At 41.5% G+C, this 18225-nt stretch overlaps 2 protein-coding genes across 4 annotated transcripts; both read right to left on the bottom strand.

Moving 5' to 3' along the window:
* Positions 1-717: 717 nt before the first annotated feature.
* itm2ca (integral membrane protein 2Ca) lies at positions 718-6041 on the bottom strand. Its single transcript, XM_029445997.1, has 6 exons — positions 5782-6041; positions 3485-3628; positions 2815-3003; positions 2535-2645; positions 1856-2006; positions 718-1714 (listed from the first exon to the last, which is right to left on the bottom strand). Exons 1-6 carry the CDS (start codon positions 5872-5874, stop codon positions 1623-1625), a joined length of 780 nt encoding a protein of 259 aa, XP_029301857.1. The 5' UTR covers positions 5875-6041; the 3' UTR covers positions 718-1622.
* Positions 6042-6861: 820 nt separating this feature from the next.
* On the bottom strand, positions 6862-17683 carry cab39 (calcium binding protein 39). Of its 3 annotated transcripts, none has more exons than XM_029445993.1 (9): positions 17433-17683; positions 13054-13209; positions 12742-12906; positions 11838-11956; positions 10874-11042; positions 10083-10142; positions 9618-9683; positions 9059-9202; positions 6862-8973 (listed from the first exon to the last, which is right to left on the bottom strand). In XM_029445993.1, exons 2-9 carry the CDS (start codon positions 13165-13167, stop codon positions 8785-8787), a joined length of 1026 nt encoding a protein of 341 aa, XP_029301853.1. In that variant the 5' UTR covers positions 13168-13209; positions 17433-17683; the 3' UTR covers positions 6862-8784. The 3 variants fall into 3 exon arrangements, with proteins under 3 accessions (XP_029301853.1, XP_029301854.1, XP_029301855.1); XM_029445994.1 differs by lacking the exon at positions 17433-17683 and adding an exon at positions 15910-16033; XM_029445995.1 differs by lacking the exon at positions 17433-17683 and having other exon boundaries at positions 13054-13225.
* Between the last annotated feature and the right edge of the window lie 542 nt (positions 17684-18225).

Below are 18225 nucleotides of genomic sequence, written 5' to 3'. Positions count from 1 at the left end.
CGCAATACTGTACGATACCCTGCACAGCACAGCGACAATATAAAGTCACAATCAACACGAGAAGGAGCAAATACATGAAGAATCAGATACTGTGCAGATGGATGCTGTGTTTTCTGAATATAAGAACACGCTGTGGAAATTCAGCTTAAACATGGACACACTGGAAACGCTTCTTTGTCTCAACATTTTAAAAATTCTGCATGATTTGATACTTTTGGAGGTAAATTAATTTAGAAGATACCGTGTTTTTTTATGCTTTGGGTAAAAAGATATTTTGGAAAATGTTGGATTATATGTGAAGCTGATTATTTGAGTTGTTCTATTAAATATATATTTAAATATAAATATATTATATATATATTTATATATATATTTATATATCAATATATTTATTTATATAATAGAAAATATTAAAAATAAATATCTTTTTTTTATCTATAAAATACTTCCTCTATATGTATATCCCTCTCTCTCTCTCTATATCCCTATATTCTACATATCCATCTCTCTCTTTTCTATATCTCTCTTCTCTATCTCTCTCTCTCTCTCTTTCTTCTCTATATATATATATTTATATTTTAAATATATATTTATTTCAAATTCAAAGAACTGAAATGATTTCAGTTGAATAATAAAAGCCCCTACTAATATAATTTATATGTTGAATTTAAAATATTTTCCGGCTGCAGCCATAATAATGTTGCTGGAACGAAGCCGTCGACAGGAAAACACATTATTTTCACTACTTTATTCACAGACAGTTTCATGAATCATCGGCAGACAAAATATACAGATCAAAGTTTGTTTTGTTGGACTAACATCCCATAATTTGCTCCCTCTCAGTAGTCTTGACTTTAGTCCAGTCTCTGACTCTGGACTAAGGCTTTAAACGTGGTTTTACAAAACATTCTAACAGTGCTGCTTTCTTCTTCTTATAGATTAACACATGCAAGTGAAAACAAAAGACATTAATCTTAAAATGATTCACAAAAAGCATCGATGAAGATGAAGAAATAGAAAAGCAGATCATCTTCAATTATGACAGAGCACTATACAGAATGAATGCAGACTATGCTCAGTGTCACCTTATCGAACTTTAGGGGAGGGAAAAGTAGAACAGGCAGGCAAGAGGATAAAGATGCAAGCGACTAGTCATCAGCAGTTACATGTTTACAGCACAGAGCACGTGAGAAACTACTGAAATCTACGGATGTGTTGCTCAGAGAAGCGAGGCGTCATGCTTTGCACCGATGGTCGGCAGAACTAAGAGACACAAACTAATCTCCAGGGGAAACTAAAAGAGCCGTCTCCTTGACGGCACATGGAGACGGTCGTCTCCCCCATCGACAGTAACCATCACACGACTCCCCAGAGGAAATTATGACTCATTATTGGCTAAAGGACTTTGCTACAAGGAAAATCCTGCGATGGAACAGTTTAGTATTGCATCACACTTCAGGGTAAGTGATACCGACGGGAGATAGAACGGTAAACAGAGAAAGGAAGTGGAAAAGAAAGTAAAGTGCGACTGAGACATGTTTCCACAGGAGGATGCTACAGTGACTGGGGAGGGGGGGGGTTGTGCCTCTGAGTGGGTGGGATGACACGGATGACCGTCGTGTTTACGCTTCATCGCAGATAACAGTCTCCACCACGAATGTATTCTCGAAGTGACGGATGTGGTGGCAGTCCTTCGCCTCGCGCTTGTTGATGCCTGAGAGGGGAACGGGGGGGGGGGAGACAGGATCCAAAACAACTGAGTTCCTTCTATCCATTAAAACACAGACCGTAGCGCCATCTATCATGTGACTGATGAGCCTCTTTAAACGTCGCCCTCCATTAACCCTCAACTTACGTCTGCGGGTGACGCTGCGGTTCAGGCGGTACGTGTCCTTCCCCTTGCACAGGCGGTAGATGAAGGGGCCCAGCTGACGCATGTTGTGCACTTTGCCAGTCACCACCATCTCTTCGTGGATGATGTAGGTCTGAGGCAAGTATGTCCCCTTCTGCAAGAGACAGAGGGACAACAACAGGCTCAAAACACAGCACATTGTGTGTCTGCACGCACAGACGTGTTCATTACTTGACAGTGCTGACCTTTAGATGGAGGGCGCTATCAAAACGTATTAACGTCCACTTTGAACTGCGCCACAAAAGATAGATTCTCACACAGGTACAACGAAGTGTTTAGAATGTGAATGTATTGTATGACGACACGAAACAATGTACTGAGAACAAATAGAAAGAAGCTTAAGGAGCTCTTGTGGCTAACTAGCGTTAGCATCTTCCACAATGCTAGCGTTGAAGCTGTTAGCTAACTACGAGCAGTCACGACATCACAGGATCGTCACTGTGACACTTTCTGACTTGACTCTTGAGACCAGAGCTTAGTTTTCTTTTCCTGACTGGACTTCGGTTAAACGTGAACATCTTCACCGGTTCAAACCTCTTTTTTGGACAGCGAAGGCCAAAAGTAAAGCCATCCATTTCTACGAGTTGCAGTTACAACGGTGCTCGTGAAGACGCTGAGTTACCTTCACATTGACGAGGAGCTCCCAAAGGCTGCTGGGAGGCATCACGATGGTGGTGTTGAGCTCAATAACGTAGCACTTGTCCAGAGCAATGTCATGGTAGGCAGTCAGTCCCTGGAAAATAAAGACACACGTTCTTGTATTTTCTCTAGTAAAGTACTCTCTACCTCTAAAACTGTGAACCACGTCCACAACATGTAACTGTGTGCTGTGTGTGTGTGTGTGTGTGTGTGTGTTCTCTCTTCAAGCTGTACATGTCAAATATGTGTGTGTCTGTCCTCACTCTGTGGAAGTCATGGATTATATCAGCAGGGTCGCTGCCTCCAAAGTGAGGCACGGGCACAGTGATCTTCTCGTAGTTGTCAGCCAAGTAGATGCCGACGTTTTCCTCCAGCTCCTGACGCCCATGCAGCGGGGCGTACACAGAGTCTTCATAGAGCACCCTGCAGTGGAACAGGTTCTCCTCTGGGATCTACACACACACACACACACACACACACACACACACACACACACACACACACACACACACACACACACACACACACACACACACACACACACACACACACACACACACACACACACACACAGTTCAGGAACCTGGAGCACTTCATTTAAGTGAGTGATAGAAACTCCTGTAACTTGGTGCAGCTTTGCAGATAAAAGTAAGTTATTTAATAGTCAATATGTTTTATGATGAACATACAATTGAATTTCAAATTTGACATTAAAGAAAAGTTACAAAAAATGTTTTACGCTGCCAATTTGATCTCTTAGGAAGAACGCCAAGAAGTTTACTTTATCAGAGTCTTGGTGAAATAAAAGCAACCAATCATCTCCTCCATCGTCTCATTTGTTTACAGTAAGTAACTGATTTTACATGATTTGATGGAAGATCTGAGACACACTCACACACACACACACACACACTCAGTGTAATCAGGTCTTACGTGAGGAATGAAGTAGTAGCGGTAGACATAAATGGAGGCAAGAACCAGACCAGCCATGAACACAACCAGGCCAAACGTCAGGCAGCACAGGCCGTTGAGGGGAGACTTTTTGGGACGCAGCGGCAGGACCAGCTCGTCCTCATCCTGGAAAACACACACACACACACACACACACACACACACACACACACACACACTTAGAATGGGCACAGAAAAGCATTTCCATGCAGCTTCAATCCAATTTCCGTCTTGCTCATCTTCACCGTGACGAGCAGCTTGAAAATGACCCAAATTAACAAACTGCTAAAATAGAAGCTCACAGAAATGGCGACGACGCATTTCAAGCAGAAATGAGTGGAGTAGCACTGAGACCAGCCAGAGGAAGGGATGACGGAGCGCTTGGTAATGAAAACTTGACTGTGATGGTGAGTAATCTTCCCAGACGCCTCCAGTCTCGCAGCCCATCTGCTGGTGCCACGCGCCCAACCTGCGTTGGCACATAGATAGTAGCCGCTCACTCTGCACTTCCATTTACAAAAATACCGCCTCAGAGAGAAGTGCTGCTGAGTAATGGAGGGAAATCATCTCCTGAAGAGTGGCTTTGGAAAGAGACAACAATGGTTGCAATCAGTGTCAGAAACTGATCGAGGGGCAGACACTGAAGCTGGCGGCTGCGATGGAGAAGCAGTAAGAGATACATAAAGATCAGTTAGAAGAGCACTTTCACACATACAGATGGTATTATACACACACACACACACACACACACACACACACACTTCTCTTTGGGAAATGTGCCAATGTGTGCTTTTTATTTACTCGTGTTGGCACAAGGTGGTGCTGACAGGAAGTGTTTTCATTTCACATTAACAACAACTTTATGCACTGATGACTTTTTTTAAAGGGCTCCAGGACATTTATTGTAAATGCCTCATTTCTTTAGACAGTGGGGGCAAAAGTTGTCCCACAAACATACACATATACACTTCCTGCTAGAACAGAACACACATCTTTATTGTCCACTCCCATGGAGCTGTGTCTTGGGCTTCAAAGACATACATACACTTAAAAAAGGAACACTTCAAAGGCCTTCAGCTATTCTTAGCTGGAGCTGTGAAGGGAAACGTTATTTTGGGCACGGAGAACGTTTGTTGTAAGAAACTTCAAAGAATAATTATGACAGTCCTGTGCGAACGCCATCATTTCAACAGGAGATGAAACAAAAAGCGAAGAAGCGGCACCTTCTGTTTCACAATGTCCGCAGAACATATCGTCGCCCCTAATATTAGGACAGGGTCAGTTTCTTCATGGTGGAATATTAATTTAAGTTCGAGCATCTCTGGAGAAGCGTTTGGAAACAGAGGGCGAGTAAGGACAAGGACGACTGTATGTGTGAACACACACACACACACACACACACACTTCTGTGAGTTCTTTGTGTTCTCCCTCCCCACTGAGAGCGACAGAGGCTCTTTCACACCGGCTGAGAGCGTGACACACCATGAGGCCTGTCCGTCTCCGGATCAATACATTTGGATGAACAGATTTCAAAGTCTCACAGGCACTGCTGCTCTGGCTCTATATATCTATATAAATATATATAAATATGTATATATATATATCTATATATATTTATATAGATATATATGCATGCCTGATGTGCTATCTATATTCCATTATGGTTCATCATCTTCAGGGCTCAGTCATGTATCTTTGAGAAGGGGTCGAGGCGATGCTGGGATGCTGCTATCCGCTGCTCTGCCTCATTTAGAGCTGTGAACAACAACCTTGCATGCGCTGCAAGCCACAGCAGCCCATCTGCCATTTTGTCAGGCAAAAAGCTCATGCAATTCTTGCATTCTACCTTTTTTTTGCTTTAAATCTGGGGAGTTTTTAAACCTGCATTGAAGGAAAGAAATCAGAGGCCATGACAGCAATACAGGAATACTCAATACAAATCCTTCACATTGTTAAATTACTTGTAATCCTGCACACGGTCCTGAACAAAGAGCATGCACATGCACATTCACAACTTGCATCAAGGCTGCAATAAGCAGGACTGGCGCAGAGGAAAGCATCCCAGCAGTGACATGTTTTGTTTGCAAACCAAATGGCGATGGATGCTGTCAGAAATGCCCTGCTGTTCGTGGCTGTGCAGGTGCACCAAGCCTCACGTCACACAGGAGCACAGCAGTGTCACATTAACACAACAATCATTATTATATATATTATTATTATATATTATTATTATTATCGTTATGAGGAGAAATAACAACGACAAGCGACGCGTTCCTCACCATCGGATGAGGGATGAGGATTTCGGTCTTGTCGCCATCATTGTCCTTCTCCAGTTTCTGTCCCGCGACAGGCTGGAAGCTGATCTTCCCCATGGCTCGGTGTCACGGCGCGTGTGTCTGCTGCAGGTGTCCTCGCGCGCTCTTCGTCTGTAGCTGGCCACCTTTGTGAAACAAAGTGTGTCACCTGTTCGACGGGCTGTCCTCCTCTCACTGCTGGGCTGCTTCTCTGTCTGCTATAGTCTTATTCCACCGGAAGTGTGCCGTTTGGGTTTTTGAACAGCCTATCCTTAAAGGACGAGTGCTTTGTGTTTACTGTGAGGAGGACACAGATCAGCTCTCGTTTTAATGATTTACAATTACACATTACTATTTCATTTCACATGCACCCTATTTGCCAATACACTATTCTACCCTAAAGCAACTTAATATTCCTCCACTGCTAGGTTAATAGTTAAAAACAGCTTGTTATTGTGTAATAAAATAAAAGGTCTTAGGAAATTGCTAATTGATTTGAATTTCTTCCAAAGTATAAGTCACCATTAGTGTTTGATACTTCACTATATATTAGTGATCTATATACTATGGATGCATCTTATGTAATACAAGTCTAATGTATTATTATTATTATTAATGTACTGTAGGCTTAAGTTTAAACTGCTATTTTTTAATAACTACAAAATAGTAGCTTATAATTATGAGAAAGTTAATGTCAATTATGTTGAAAACAACCTTAATAATAATGCAATATTATAGAATAACATTTTTAAAGCAATGGTTCTTATCTCCAGCTTGACAAGCTACAGTAAAACTTTTATTAGCGTTTATGAATTGTCAGGCTGTATTAATATTTATTGACTCACTTAGTGAGACTCACTTACTATAAATATTTGATAGGATATTAATAGGACACTATCTGGGGTTGTAGAAGATCGATTTGGCTTTGTAAAGGAGCCAATCTGCACACGCACTTTGATTATTTTAAAGAACATCCTGCACATTGTGCTGCTGATACTTGTGTATAAATGTTATGTATGGAGTATTTCAAGCATGCAAAGTAATGTTAACTTCTGTACACAGGACGGAAATGACCACAGCGTTATTTTATTCCAAATGTTTTTGTCTCCTTTATTTCGATTGTAGGGCCCAGGCCTTTGACACTTCTGCAAGCACCCACACGCTCTCTGCTGAAACTGGAGTCAGTCAGCATACAGCCAAGAGTTCAAGATGACATTTCAATGTTGTTAAATACTTGGAAAAAAAGAAACAATTCCAGTACAACATCTTTAGTACAGCATCATGCACAGCCAGTGGAGGAACATGCACGTTCAATGCGAATGGAGGGACCGTCTGCTATCGCTGTTGTCTGCACTGAGATGGGTCTGAGTCTCATTACACGGACCATGTCGTTCACTGTTGATAAAACTGAGGTTGCATCAATTTTGCTCAGCACCATGAGGACAATCCAACATGCCCAAAGTACTCCGCTACCCACAATGCTTTACACTAACAATTGTACTGGAATTATAAACCTTCTGAAAAGAAATGCTCAAACATAAGAGGGGAAAGTAAGAATGGTGCGCTGCTTTGCCAACATCCTGATGAGCTCACCCCTGAAGCACACTCACTGTGGGGCCACACAGCACTCCCAGGCCACAAGCAGAGCGGCGAGGATGAGAAATAACAAGCTAATGAAATTGAGATGGGGGAGGGAATCCCCGCTATCCTCGACTCCAGTTAGGTGATGTTGATCGCTCAGCACCTCACAAAGTGCACAAACACACAGGCTTTAATGTTTCAGTTGATGCTCTCCCACTCCCCTCCTGCACATTTTCAGCAATTTGAGACACACTCAAAATGTAGATGGGAGAATAAAAAGATGAACAGATCCAGAGCTAACACCATGACATTCCTCCGCTGTACAAATTGTAAATATCCTATAGGTTAGCTAAATGTGAGCTGGCCCTTTAAGTTATGTACAAATAAACCCAACAGCAACCATTTCAGCAGTAAAATGAAATGCAAAAACAATGTCACTTAACTTGTTTGTCTTTTTTTTTTTTATGGTTTAGAAAGTACTTTGATTACAATTAACCAAAAACATGATGTTTAAGGTAATATATATATAATATATATTCATATGTCATGGTTAAACAAAAAAAACTACAAAGCAAAAAGAAAAGGCATATGTACAAGTTCACCCTGTCCCAGAAAACAATAAAGAGACCCAACTCTCGGGCTTTACTGAATCCACACCTTTACATCCCTGCCTCCTTCCCTCATGTGCTTCAGGTGCTGTCGCAGCAAAGCACACAGGAGGTAACTGGTTCTGTGACGGCATCTGACAGTTTGTCCCCATGAAACGCTAAAATGAACCACTGTTGCTTTATTGGATGAAGGCATAGATACGAACTGTAGCTGTTGCTGTGATGCACGTGCAATTCAGAGTCTGTGGCACAGAACATGTGAGCGAGACCGGGCAGGCCATCACGGCGCCGACGCTGCGTACAGCCGTGGATCTGTCACATATCAAGGCATGCAACCAACACACCAATGTTCAACTCGTACCTTTCCATCACAAAGTTTTAGCCGATATTCTTGCAGTATGTGTGTATGCATGTTTGTTTTTTTAATGTAATACATATATGCGTGTAAACTTTTGTTCTGCTGTGTGTGTGTGTGTGTGTGTGTGTGTGTTGATGGACTTGTTGTGTCATTATAATATAACTTGTCTCATTGTGCAAGAAAGCAGCAGCACCTATTATTTTCTCTTATTTCTTTTTAAAGGAAAAAGACTGAAATGAAAGTAATGAAACGTTCACTGAGGAGCGGAGGAGCGGGCCACTTCCTGATGAGTTGATCTGGGGAGGTCGGTTTTTTCCATTTGTTTCCGCAATTTCTGTTCAGAAGCCAGAACAGCAGCTGCTGCAGGGTCCGTTAAGCAGCCTGTCTGGATGTTGACCAGACATGGTCCTGGTGGCTCCTCTCCCACCTCTGCAGCCTTCCTCAGGCCTCCTGGGGGGCAGGCCTCTTGAGGTCCCTGATCTGTTTGACCAGGTAAGTCTTTTCATCATTGAACTGTTCATCCTCTGTTCTGTCGTTCTGGAACTTGCTGAGAAACTCGATGAGTTTGGTTTGGTTCTTCAGCAGGATGTCCAGGATGGGCTGCGTCTTGTTGGGGTTGGCCACAAACACCTGGTAGTTGAGGAAGAGGGCAAAGATCTTAATACGAGCAGATGTTAAACATCTTTGATGAAATAAAAACTGTTTTAATTTTCACCTTAAAAACATGGAAAGCCTCAAACTGGATGTTGCGGCTCTTGTCCCGTAGCAGGTTCATCATTAATTTGAGATTCTCTGGCCTGCTGATGTATTTCGTCATTATGGTGAAATTGTGCCGGTCAAGAAGCAACTCCCCGAGTAACTACATCATTTCAGAGTGAGAAACAGAAAGATTAATATCAATATATATATTTTAAATTGAATAGGCCGGTTGTACTCGTTCATGTACAAACACTAAATGTAAAAACAAACTTTAAAAAAGCACCAAAAATCAATAATAACCTTCATTAACAACGAGAGAAATCAGCTTTCAATATGTGTCAGTAGGCGTGCCACAGATTGTGATATTCAGCCTAATGTAAAACATAAATGTAGTCAAGAAAACACCAGACGTCAAACGTATAAAGTGCTCCCACCACTAGATGGCAGTCTCCACAAGGTGATGGAACAGTTCAGAGAAACCAAACACTGACCAGAGCTCATCTTTAAATAGTTCTCCGAGTAGAGTTGCATCACTTCGTGAAACCTGTTTACTGGCACGACTCGGGGGTCCTTACCTTGAGGGACTGCCTTTTAGTCACGTAGTTTTCAGAGTGGAGTAACTTCTCATATTCACTGAAGAACTAGAGGGAAAGGAAGAGGTCGAGAGAGAAGACAGAAACAAATAGAAGAGGTCAAGAAGATGTTTTCACAAATTGCATCCGTGTCTTGTATCTAAAAACACAATGACAGGACAATGAGTTCACAGCCTGCAGAGAGAGTGTTGTTGTTGTTGAGGAAGGAGACTGTGAGCGAGCCAAACACACGTAATCTCAAACATGTTGAATTCCACTAAAAGGCTTTAAAGCTTAAACAGGACTGGTACAAATAAATGCAGTAAAGCAGCAGGTGCTGTATAGTGTAATGAACGATTGATGAATGGCTCTTTGTTCCAATCATTTGTTGGGATGAACTCTGTACTGATGAGTAGTTTCACAAAATAATATCTTCTCAACAGTGGTAAGGGTACAGTGTGGACTTACTCTGTCATAATGTTGCTCCAGAAACTCTGCACTCAGTAGCTTGTGTCTTGTGAGGAGGTCCTGGAAATAGACAACGCAGACTATGAGAAATACAATCAATTCAGGCTTAGCGGTCCTCACTTCTGCGGTCCTGGTTCTGTATGTCTGCTTTTTGGACACTGTAGGTACAACAAACTGAAGCACATGCAGAAATAATTCATCAAACTAAAATTAGACGGATAAAATGTTTTGGGCTACGGTGTTATTAGTGATGTTTCTGTAATCCTTTACAAAAGATACAGGACGCCTGGTTTATCTGTTAGCAAATTAATCCTTTATTTCTTTGTAATAAAATAAATCTTAGTTTTAACGCCAGGATTAAAATCTGACCACATTCATTAAGCAGTGGTGGATTTACTAGTCTTTGAAATGCCCAAATAAACAGAAACTAACAAGGTTTCCACAACAGCTACTGTGACTTTCTGCTTAAAGAATTAGAGGCAGATTCATGACTGCTCAAGTGGTGCATTCAGGTCTCCAAATCATGGCATGACTTTGCGTAAGAACCCTCTCTTTCCCATTACAACAGCCATTGTTGAATCCTCAACCTCCAAGTCTCTTTGTGTCAACGTGTCGTTATAATTGCAATATCAGCAGCAGCATGTACTTGCAGCCAACGCATCTTCAAATGAGCTGTTTGAGCCGTCTGGTTCGTAACAATGCTTCCGATTATACGTAGTGAACAAACCACCATCAGCAAAGTATCGGGATGTAGGAGATGGGGAAACAGCTGAACACGTAAGACGACTTACTTTGAAAGTGGCGAATGCGTCTGAGGCGATGTCGAAAGTGGACATCTCCACATATCTGAAGAAGTCGTAAAACTGCTCTGACCACAGTGTGATTTTGGCCAGCGGTTCATGTCTGATGCACTCCCTCAACATGATGCCGCAGTTTAGGGCGATCTCTGGAGACTCATACCTGCACAAACAAGCAACACAAGGACTTAACATCTTATCGAAGCGTAAAACACACATTAAAACAACATTTGCCAAGATAAGGTAAACTGAAACATGCCAAATGTCCTGCCATAATCATGACGTATAGAATTACACATGACCAAACCAGCTCTGCACCACTAGGGAGGTCCTCAATGGGCTAATCACAATTATATTAGAGTATTTGCACACGGTGTAGGTTCTCTCAGAACACTGCTATGATGCAGTTTAAATGGCATCCCTTAAGCTTTACTGAACAAACACAAAGGATGAAACACACCAATGTGTAACATTGTCAAATGATGCATCAGAGCCACGGTATGACAAACCAGGAAGTGATTGTGTTCACGAGCGTCTGGTAGTCGTGAGCATCTGCATGTGTCAAAGTTAGGAAATAGGAATGTGCACTGAGCTGAACTACAGATTCATCTTCACAAAGGACTAAACAGAAAAGACGATGGCACACTTGTTTGTTGCAGATGTCCCATGTTGTGTATAGGAGATCTCTTTTGAATTAATTATAAATTCTAACATTAATCTCGCTTTACAAACTTTTAAAGCATTTTACTCAATTTATTGTCCAAATACTTTCATCTTTATCATCTTTATCAGTCGTTTTGATTTGAACACAGGTGTTCACATTCTCATTTCATGTTAGGAAGTGACTAAGGAATTTGCTAGGCTTCTTAAATAACATGTTAACACCATAAATAAAGAATTATCTAAAAGACCAAGGGGAGTATAGACACTCTTCATGTTTGTGTGTGTGCCTCCTTACCCTTTAAGCAACATGAAGAGGATATTCTGCTGGGTGCAAAGGTACTCCACCGTGGGTGTCCGAGTGCCAATCTGACGCCTCAGGATGTTGTTGAAGATCTGAGCCACATCTTTCTTTCCCTAATGGCAACAGATAAAGCATACATTAAGATTTGGTAAAGCAACAGTTTAAGTATGCCATACAATACACAAAAAAATTATACAACACACTTATAAAGTGACAATGCAATCAGGAGCTAGAGACAGGTGGAAAGCCTAGATGCAGCTCTAAACACAAGGCATGCTGGGGTTTTTTTTTAGAGAGATGTGTCACAAGTAGCTGATAAATGAAGTAAATTAATTAAACTTGCTTTCCATTTTTGGTGTTTCAGCATAGAGGAAAGATAGATGTCCTCTTAAGATAATCACTAGGATATTAACAAATAGCTACCAATAAAAGTCATCTACCGACACAACGTCAGCAAACACCAAATATGCGCATATCTTTCTAAAATGTTGAATAGTCATATTTCTATGTTGCAACATTGTGATTCACAATTTGTCACCAGTTTTTTCTTTGTACAAGGAGGGAGGATGAGAGGGTGAAATGGGACGAGAGAGAGATCACACAACACAATGAGTCATGCTGTGATAGGGTGAGTCAGGGAAGTCTGCAGCAGCAGTTACCACACACACCACCAGTCTAACATATTGCAGGGAGACGTGAGGTTGCTCACATAACATGGGCAGATGACGTGTACATTTACAAAACACACGCATCCTTTTTTCATGGTTATATGGTTTTCATTCTTCCTGTGTGCACAAAGCACATATACACTTTAACCACTTCACTGCCTACTTCGTGTTAAATATTTGCCACGTTATCTTTTCTTCTCTCATTCTTATTCATTAAATATTTTTCTCACCTCAAACTCGATAAGCTGCAGGTCCGCTATTAGGGTGCTGAGCAAGCCGCTGTTGTAGAGCTCCTGGGCGAGCTGGGCCACTGCTTCGGTTTGGGGTTCTTTCTCATTAGTCCCATACAGGATCTCCTTCATGGACACCAGGCTTTTTGACACCTCCTCTGTGGCCTGAATCATACAAATCGTACACATTATAATATTTAGAGCGTCAGACAGCTACTTCAAACTCATGTTCACCCCCCATAAGAGAGATGAGGTGATGAATCCATCGAGTGAAAGTGAAGAACAAGTGAATTTGTGCGAGATTCACCCTACCTTTTCTGCCTTTTTGTCAGAAATGTCATGCTTCTCAAGCACCGACATGCTGTCCTTAAGGTTCTTGACGATGTCCGCCGGCGACTTGTGGGACTTGCCAAAGGGGAAAGGCATGGCGGAGACTTACCACGAGCAACCAGGCAGCGGACTGTCCACCTGAGGAATGAAATGTAAAACTGGATCAGAGCCTGTAAAGATGGAGGGACTGATGTGAGGAGAACTAAGAGCATGTAATAAGCACCAAAGGATCATATCTACATAAATGTCAGTATAAAATAAAATCTTAATTAACAGATGACCTACAAAAACAAAGTGGTCCGAGTGTTTACTGGCAATATCTTTGAAATACTTAAAGCTTTGTGTAGCTCAAGCTAACAAGTAGCTATATATATAAAAAAAGGTACAGAAATAAATGATGTCGTGGGTGAAGAAGGCGATTACAAAAATATAGCCAGTGACTCACAAATTATTCAGAAGTCATGCTCATGCAAACAGAGCAATAAGACCATTCATGTCTGGAGAAAGGCTGACAAAGCAGATCTTAAGAATGATAACAGTAGATACAGCACATGCTACATGAGCTGTATAAAACAACTGTGTATTAAGTTCATACCAACGGTATGGTTGGGTGATACGTCAGGTTTATTTCTTAAGAAAGGACAATATGAACAAAATTACTGTTGTGACATTTTATGTTTGTTAAACAGTGTAAGTCAACCAAAACTATCTATTAAAAGGCCCAATCTTATCTCACTGAACTCTCAATTACACTACCTCTCCCCTGTCACTGACTGCTCATGTCATTGATATTGCATGATATTATTATAACGTCACTTAAGCTGCTTTCACGTGGTCTGGCCGGCTGTGCCGTTGTTTTTCTATAGAGAGAGCGGTAAAATAAATGCACTTCACAGTATGCGAGTATGCTTAAAACTCTAAATAGCACAACTAAAACCTACTGGGTATTTTGTTAAGAAACAAATATTGTTATTGCATCTCAGAGGGGACACATCCGTTTTAGAGAAAAACTATTTTTAATAAAAAGGTAATCATAAGGTCCCCCTGCATAAATAAGTAAGTAAGTGGTGTGTGGTCGGTTCTTTTACATGATTATTCCTGCATTTTCTTTTTAAATCAGACTATTTTTCACTTCTCTACCATGATAACGAGCTAGACAGCTTTTTCACATGTTTTTATCCCAATAATGTAAACATCCCACAAATCAACTTATTGTGATAAGCGATCCACGATAAAACACTGGTCCCTTTCTAGACATGCATTAATTCCTATAATACTGAAGAATCGTCTGAGTTGAGATACTAACTATTGTGGGATCAAAAACAACGTCAAGTTTCCGGACGGATTGAGTATGGAGTGTGGACGGGTAGACGTCACCGAACCCACAAATGCTTTGAAGGCTCTGACATCTCTCCATTAAATGCATGCGTATAGGTCCAGTTTGTGCATGACTGTGTGTATGTAATATGTTAAATTAATAACCCTTCGTGGGACTAATAAAAGGAATGCTTTCTTTCTTATGCCCCCCCCAAAGGTATTTTTGGTAGGCCAAGTAGTTTCCACAACACAAGTTCATCTTTCAGACCTAGTGCAATGTTTGCCCTGGTGTGGTCATCTGTAGCAAATAGGTTTGAAGACAGGTGCACTCCAAGTATCCCAATGAAATGCATTTTTACATCCTGCTGTTAAGTGGCAGCTAACCCTGAAGGCCCAATGAAGAACCCATTGCTGGTATTTCATGCTAATTAAAGTTCCATGCCAGGCAGATGTTGAAACACATAAGTGGAAAAGTGATGTAATTATACAACTTGTGTGAACGTTAAATCTAGACATCATCTTTAATGCAGTAGTACAATCTTGTGAATCTTCTGGTCAGTCAATAAAGTATTAACCGAGCAATGTGTACTATGACATAGGCCTACGTACCCCATGACTTACCCATAGCCCTCTGTATGAAGCCACCCTCTGAACAATGACTTAACACCCTGTCACATTACTAAACATACACTATTTTCTCAGGTAACCAATCTAGGCCAATAAACTCCTCTACACAAAAACCTCCAACTCTGAACCATATCTCACTGCTGCTGCTCTTATTTAACTGGGTTACGTAAAAAGGACCCTTATCTACACAAGTCTCTGACACACCCAACCTCACATAAACTATGGTGCAAAAGACAAAGTTTTTTTAACAGACAAGAAATCAGCCGAGAAAGCCTGGGTTCAGCAACACAGCAGCCTAAATATGCTTCTTTGCTTATAGGCTGGGTCATACAAGATGACTACACTTCCTATTCCAAGCACTCAAGAAAGAAACATATCAATAAAATGTAATCACACTTAGAGCTACAACGATAAATTGACTAATTGATATGTCGATCAACAGAAAATGGATTGCCTGTTTTTTCGATAATCAATTTAAGTACATTTTAAGGCAAAAATGGCAGAAAATGCTGTTTTAAGCGTCTCAAATATGGAGATTTGCTGCTTTTTTCATACGATAGTGAATATCTTTGGGTTTTGGACTGACAGATATTTAAAAGACATTTCAAGACATCACCTTGGACTTTGAAAGACATTATTTATATACCAAACGATTAATTGATTACTCTAGAAAATAATCTGCAGATTAATCAATAATTAAGTTAATTATTACTTGCAAAACTAATCCCAGTATCATGATCATTTTAGCCAAGAAATGATTTCATTAAGCATGCTGCACTTTGAGACTTCTGTTTCCAGGATTATACTGAGGTTTGCCACAAAACATCAACACTAGTCATTAGGTAGGTACACATCAAACACTAAGAGGCACTGATCCAACAGTCTGTCACCAACCTGTTATCCTCCCAGGATCCTCTAAACTCTTAACACAAACCCTGGAGTAGTCACAAACTCGTCCTCTTGTGTCTTGGCAGGGAGTCCACATTTAGAAAGCAACGCTGGGGCCAGGAATATAAACCAAACAGCACCAAAGTGGGAGGTGCAGTCCAGCATTCGTATATGATGTGTAATGTGTGACTGGGTTTAAATAAAATAATAAACGTGTCACTGCATGGTGACCGAAGCACTTAAATTGTGCTTACATCTTTATTAAACTGGACACACCTCAACTTCGTCAGGTGGCCAAATCCGTCTGTGACACAGACAGAAGAACCGCCTCTAAACTCCTGACCTGCTTCAGTGTCACTGACGCAAATAGGATGAAACATATGTCAGGTTCAACATCAGCTGGTCACCACTAACCAACAATGAATCCGTTACTAATCAGCTATAATGTACTGAGTAATGCTGTGCACGATTTTCCACAAACTGACCCCAACATGGCCGAAAAGAACAAACTGTGCCGACCAGAGCAGGCTTTATATATTCAGAGCCTGAACTATTGTTACCTTTCAGAAAACCAAACAGAGTCAGAAGACAGTCTCAACGTCAGCACCACCTTTCAGTCCAACACAGCAGCAAATGCTTTGCTATTATCTGACCATAAGCAACGCTCGATAAAGCTAGCTAATTAGCATGTGTCACAAATTGCAAGCTATTTCTGCTACACTCGTCTAATTTTAAAGAAACATATAATTAAAAAGCTAAAAACAACTGGCAAACCCGAGGCCCAGTATAAGCTGGAGGTCAACATGAATCTGACAGAGAGCACCGCCCCTCTCGGTTATCCATGCCTGGTTTGTGATGGTGTGAAGCCTGCCAACTTTGCGCAATGCTAACAAAATGGATACTTGCTCACCGAGTAATTCTGTGGTATAACTGTAATGCAGAGCCGCAGTGAAATGTGTTATTCAGCAACCTTAACAGCTTACTTTTTATCTTTTTGTGAGATAACGTGGCCTATAATATCTCAATCACTGTCCACCACAACAGTGCTACTGCTGGCTTGCTTGTGGAAGTGTGTGTGTGTGTGTGTGTGTGTGTGTCGACACACAGAAGGCCTCGGCAGGCCTACAGCTTACAAACCCTTCCTAGCTGCTTTACCTTTATTCAAAATATAATAGACTGCAGGAATAACCTACATTCATCATAGATACAGATTTGTAACGTAACGTTAATAATGCTAACACCAGTTAGCTAGCTAGCCCTATTAGCATAACGTTAGCTAGGCCTGGCACTCGCCGCTCGCGCTAGTGCTCTCGAGCCCATGCCTGACTTTAGCATCACCACCAACGGCCGGCTAGGTTCAGCTAAACCGTTGTGTGTCGCTGAGAGCTGTCCAACAAGCGAACTAACGTTAGAAAACGTAGTTAACCAGCTAACTTTGAGGCAACCGTCGGTAGCTAAAGTAGCCTTCCACCACACTACCTGCACATAGTAAGTCCTGACATTATATATAAATACACACAACACAATACCTTGTAAAACGGCGTTTTCTCTAGATTCCTCCGATTTGTCAAGACAGCTAAATGCGACTCAGGGGCTCCTCGGAACAAAACCTGCTGTGTTTTGCTTGTTTGCCGCCTCCCCTTGTTTGTACTGTAGGTAATTGTGCAGCCCCTGTTTCCCAGCGCTTTCTCTGAGCTCGACTGGCAACACGGTTGTCACTGCAGCAGCGTCTAGCGCCTCCTCTGGCCGTCGCGTGTCATGACAACAGCGGTGGTTGCACTCCGCGAGGGTGGCAGGTGACCGTACGAGGGCGCGCGCACACCACACATACGTGACTGCTGGTTGTTGTTGCTCGTGTTTAATATTATATTTTAAAATTACACTCAGATATATAAAAGCAGCACATACTGAACAAATAAAAAGCAAACCATGAGAATAATGGAAAACTAAGCTTATTAATTGTGTTGTGACTGAGTCTACAGCTGGCTTCTAAAACACTGCAGGCAGCAGAGGTGCAGGTGGAGCCCATGTAATGATTTTCTAAATGCAGAAATGACTGTTGCAGATGATAACTGGTGCTGGAGCTTTCTTTGTAAAAGCTGTGGCTGCAGGCAGAAGCCGGGGTTGGGACTGGATACCCACCAACCCAACACAGTGGAAGGGGATTTGTATCTGTGCAAAGCATTGAAAAATACACATGTCAAATTCAAAAGCAATGTGTCTTTCGAAGTCCCTGTTATTCTGGATGATCCACAGATCTCTCTGTGAAAAATACTCTCAAAATTGTACATGCACAAAGAAACTCTGACAACTTTAGCTTAT

This window comes from Cottoperca gobio, chromosome 13, assembly GCF_900634415.1.
Source record: "Cottoperca gobio chromosome 13, fCotGob3.1, whole genome shotgun sequence".
Taxonomy (NCBI): domain Eukaryota; kingdom Metazoa; phylum Chordata; class Actinopteri; order Perciformes; family Bovichtidae; genus Cottoperca; species Cottoperca gobio.
This window is presented reverse-complemented; position numbering and strand designations above follow the sequence as displayed.

Coding starts and splice junctions, on each gene's coding strand:
- itm2ca (XM_029445997.1), bottom strand. CDS start 5,874: ATGGGGAAGATCAGCTTCCAGCCTGTCGCGGGACAGAAACTGGAGAAG. Junction 2,646..2,814: donor TAATCCATGACTTCCACAGA/GTGAGGACAGAC, acceptor TTTATTTTCCAG/GGACTGACTGCCTACCATGA. Junction 1,715..1,855: donor CCGCAGCGTCACCCGCAGAC/GTAAGTTGAGGG, acceptor TTCCCCTCTCAG/GCATCAACAAGCGCGAGGCG.
- cab39 (XM_029445993.1), bottom strand. CDS start 13,167: ATGCCTTTCCCCTTTGGCAAGTCCCACAAGTCGCCGGCGGACATCGTC. Junction 11,043..11,837: donor CTCTTCATGTTGCTTAAAGG/GTAAGGAGGCAC, acceptor TTGTTTGTGCAG/GTATGAGTCTCCAGAGATCG. Junction 10,143..10,873: donor ACGCATTCGCCACTTTCAAA/GTAAGTCGTCTT, acceptor GTCTATTTCCAG/GACCTCCTCACAAGACACAA.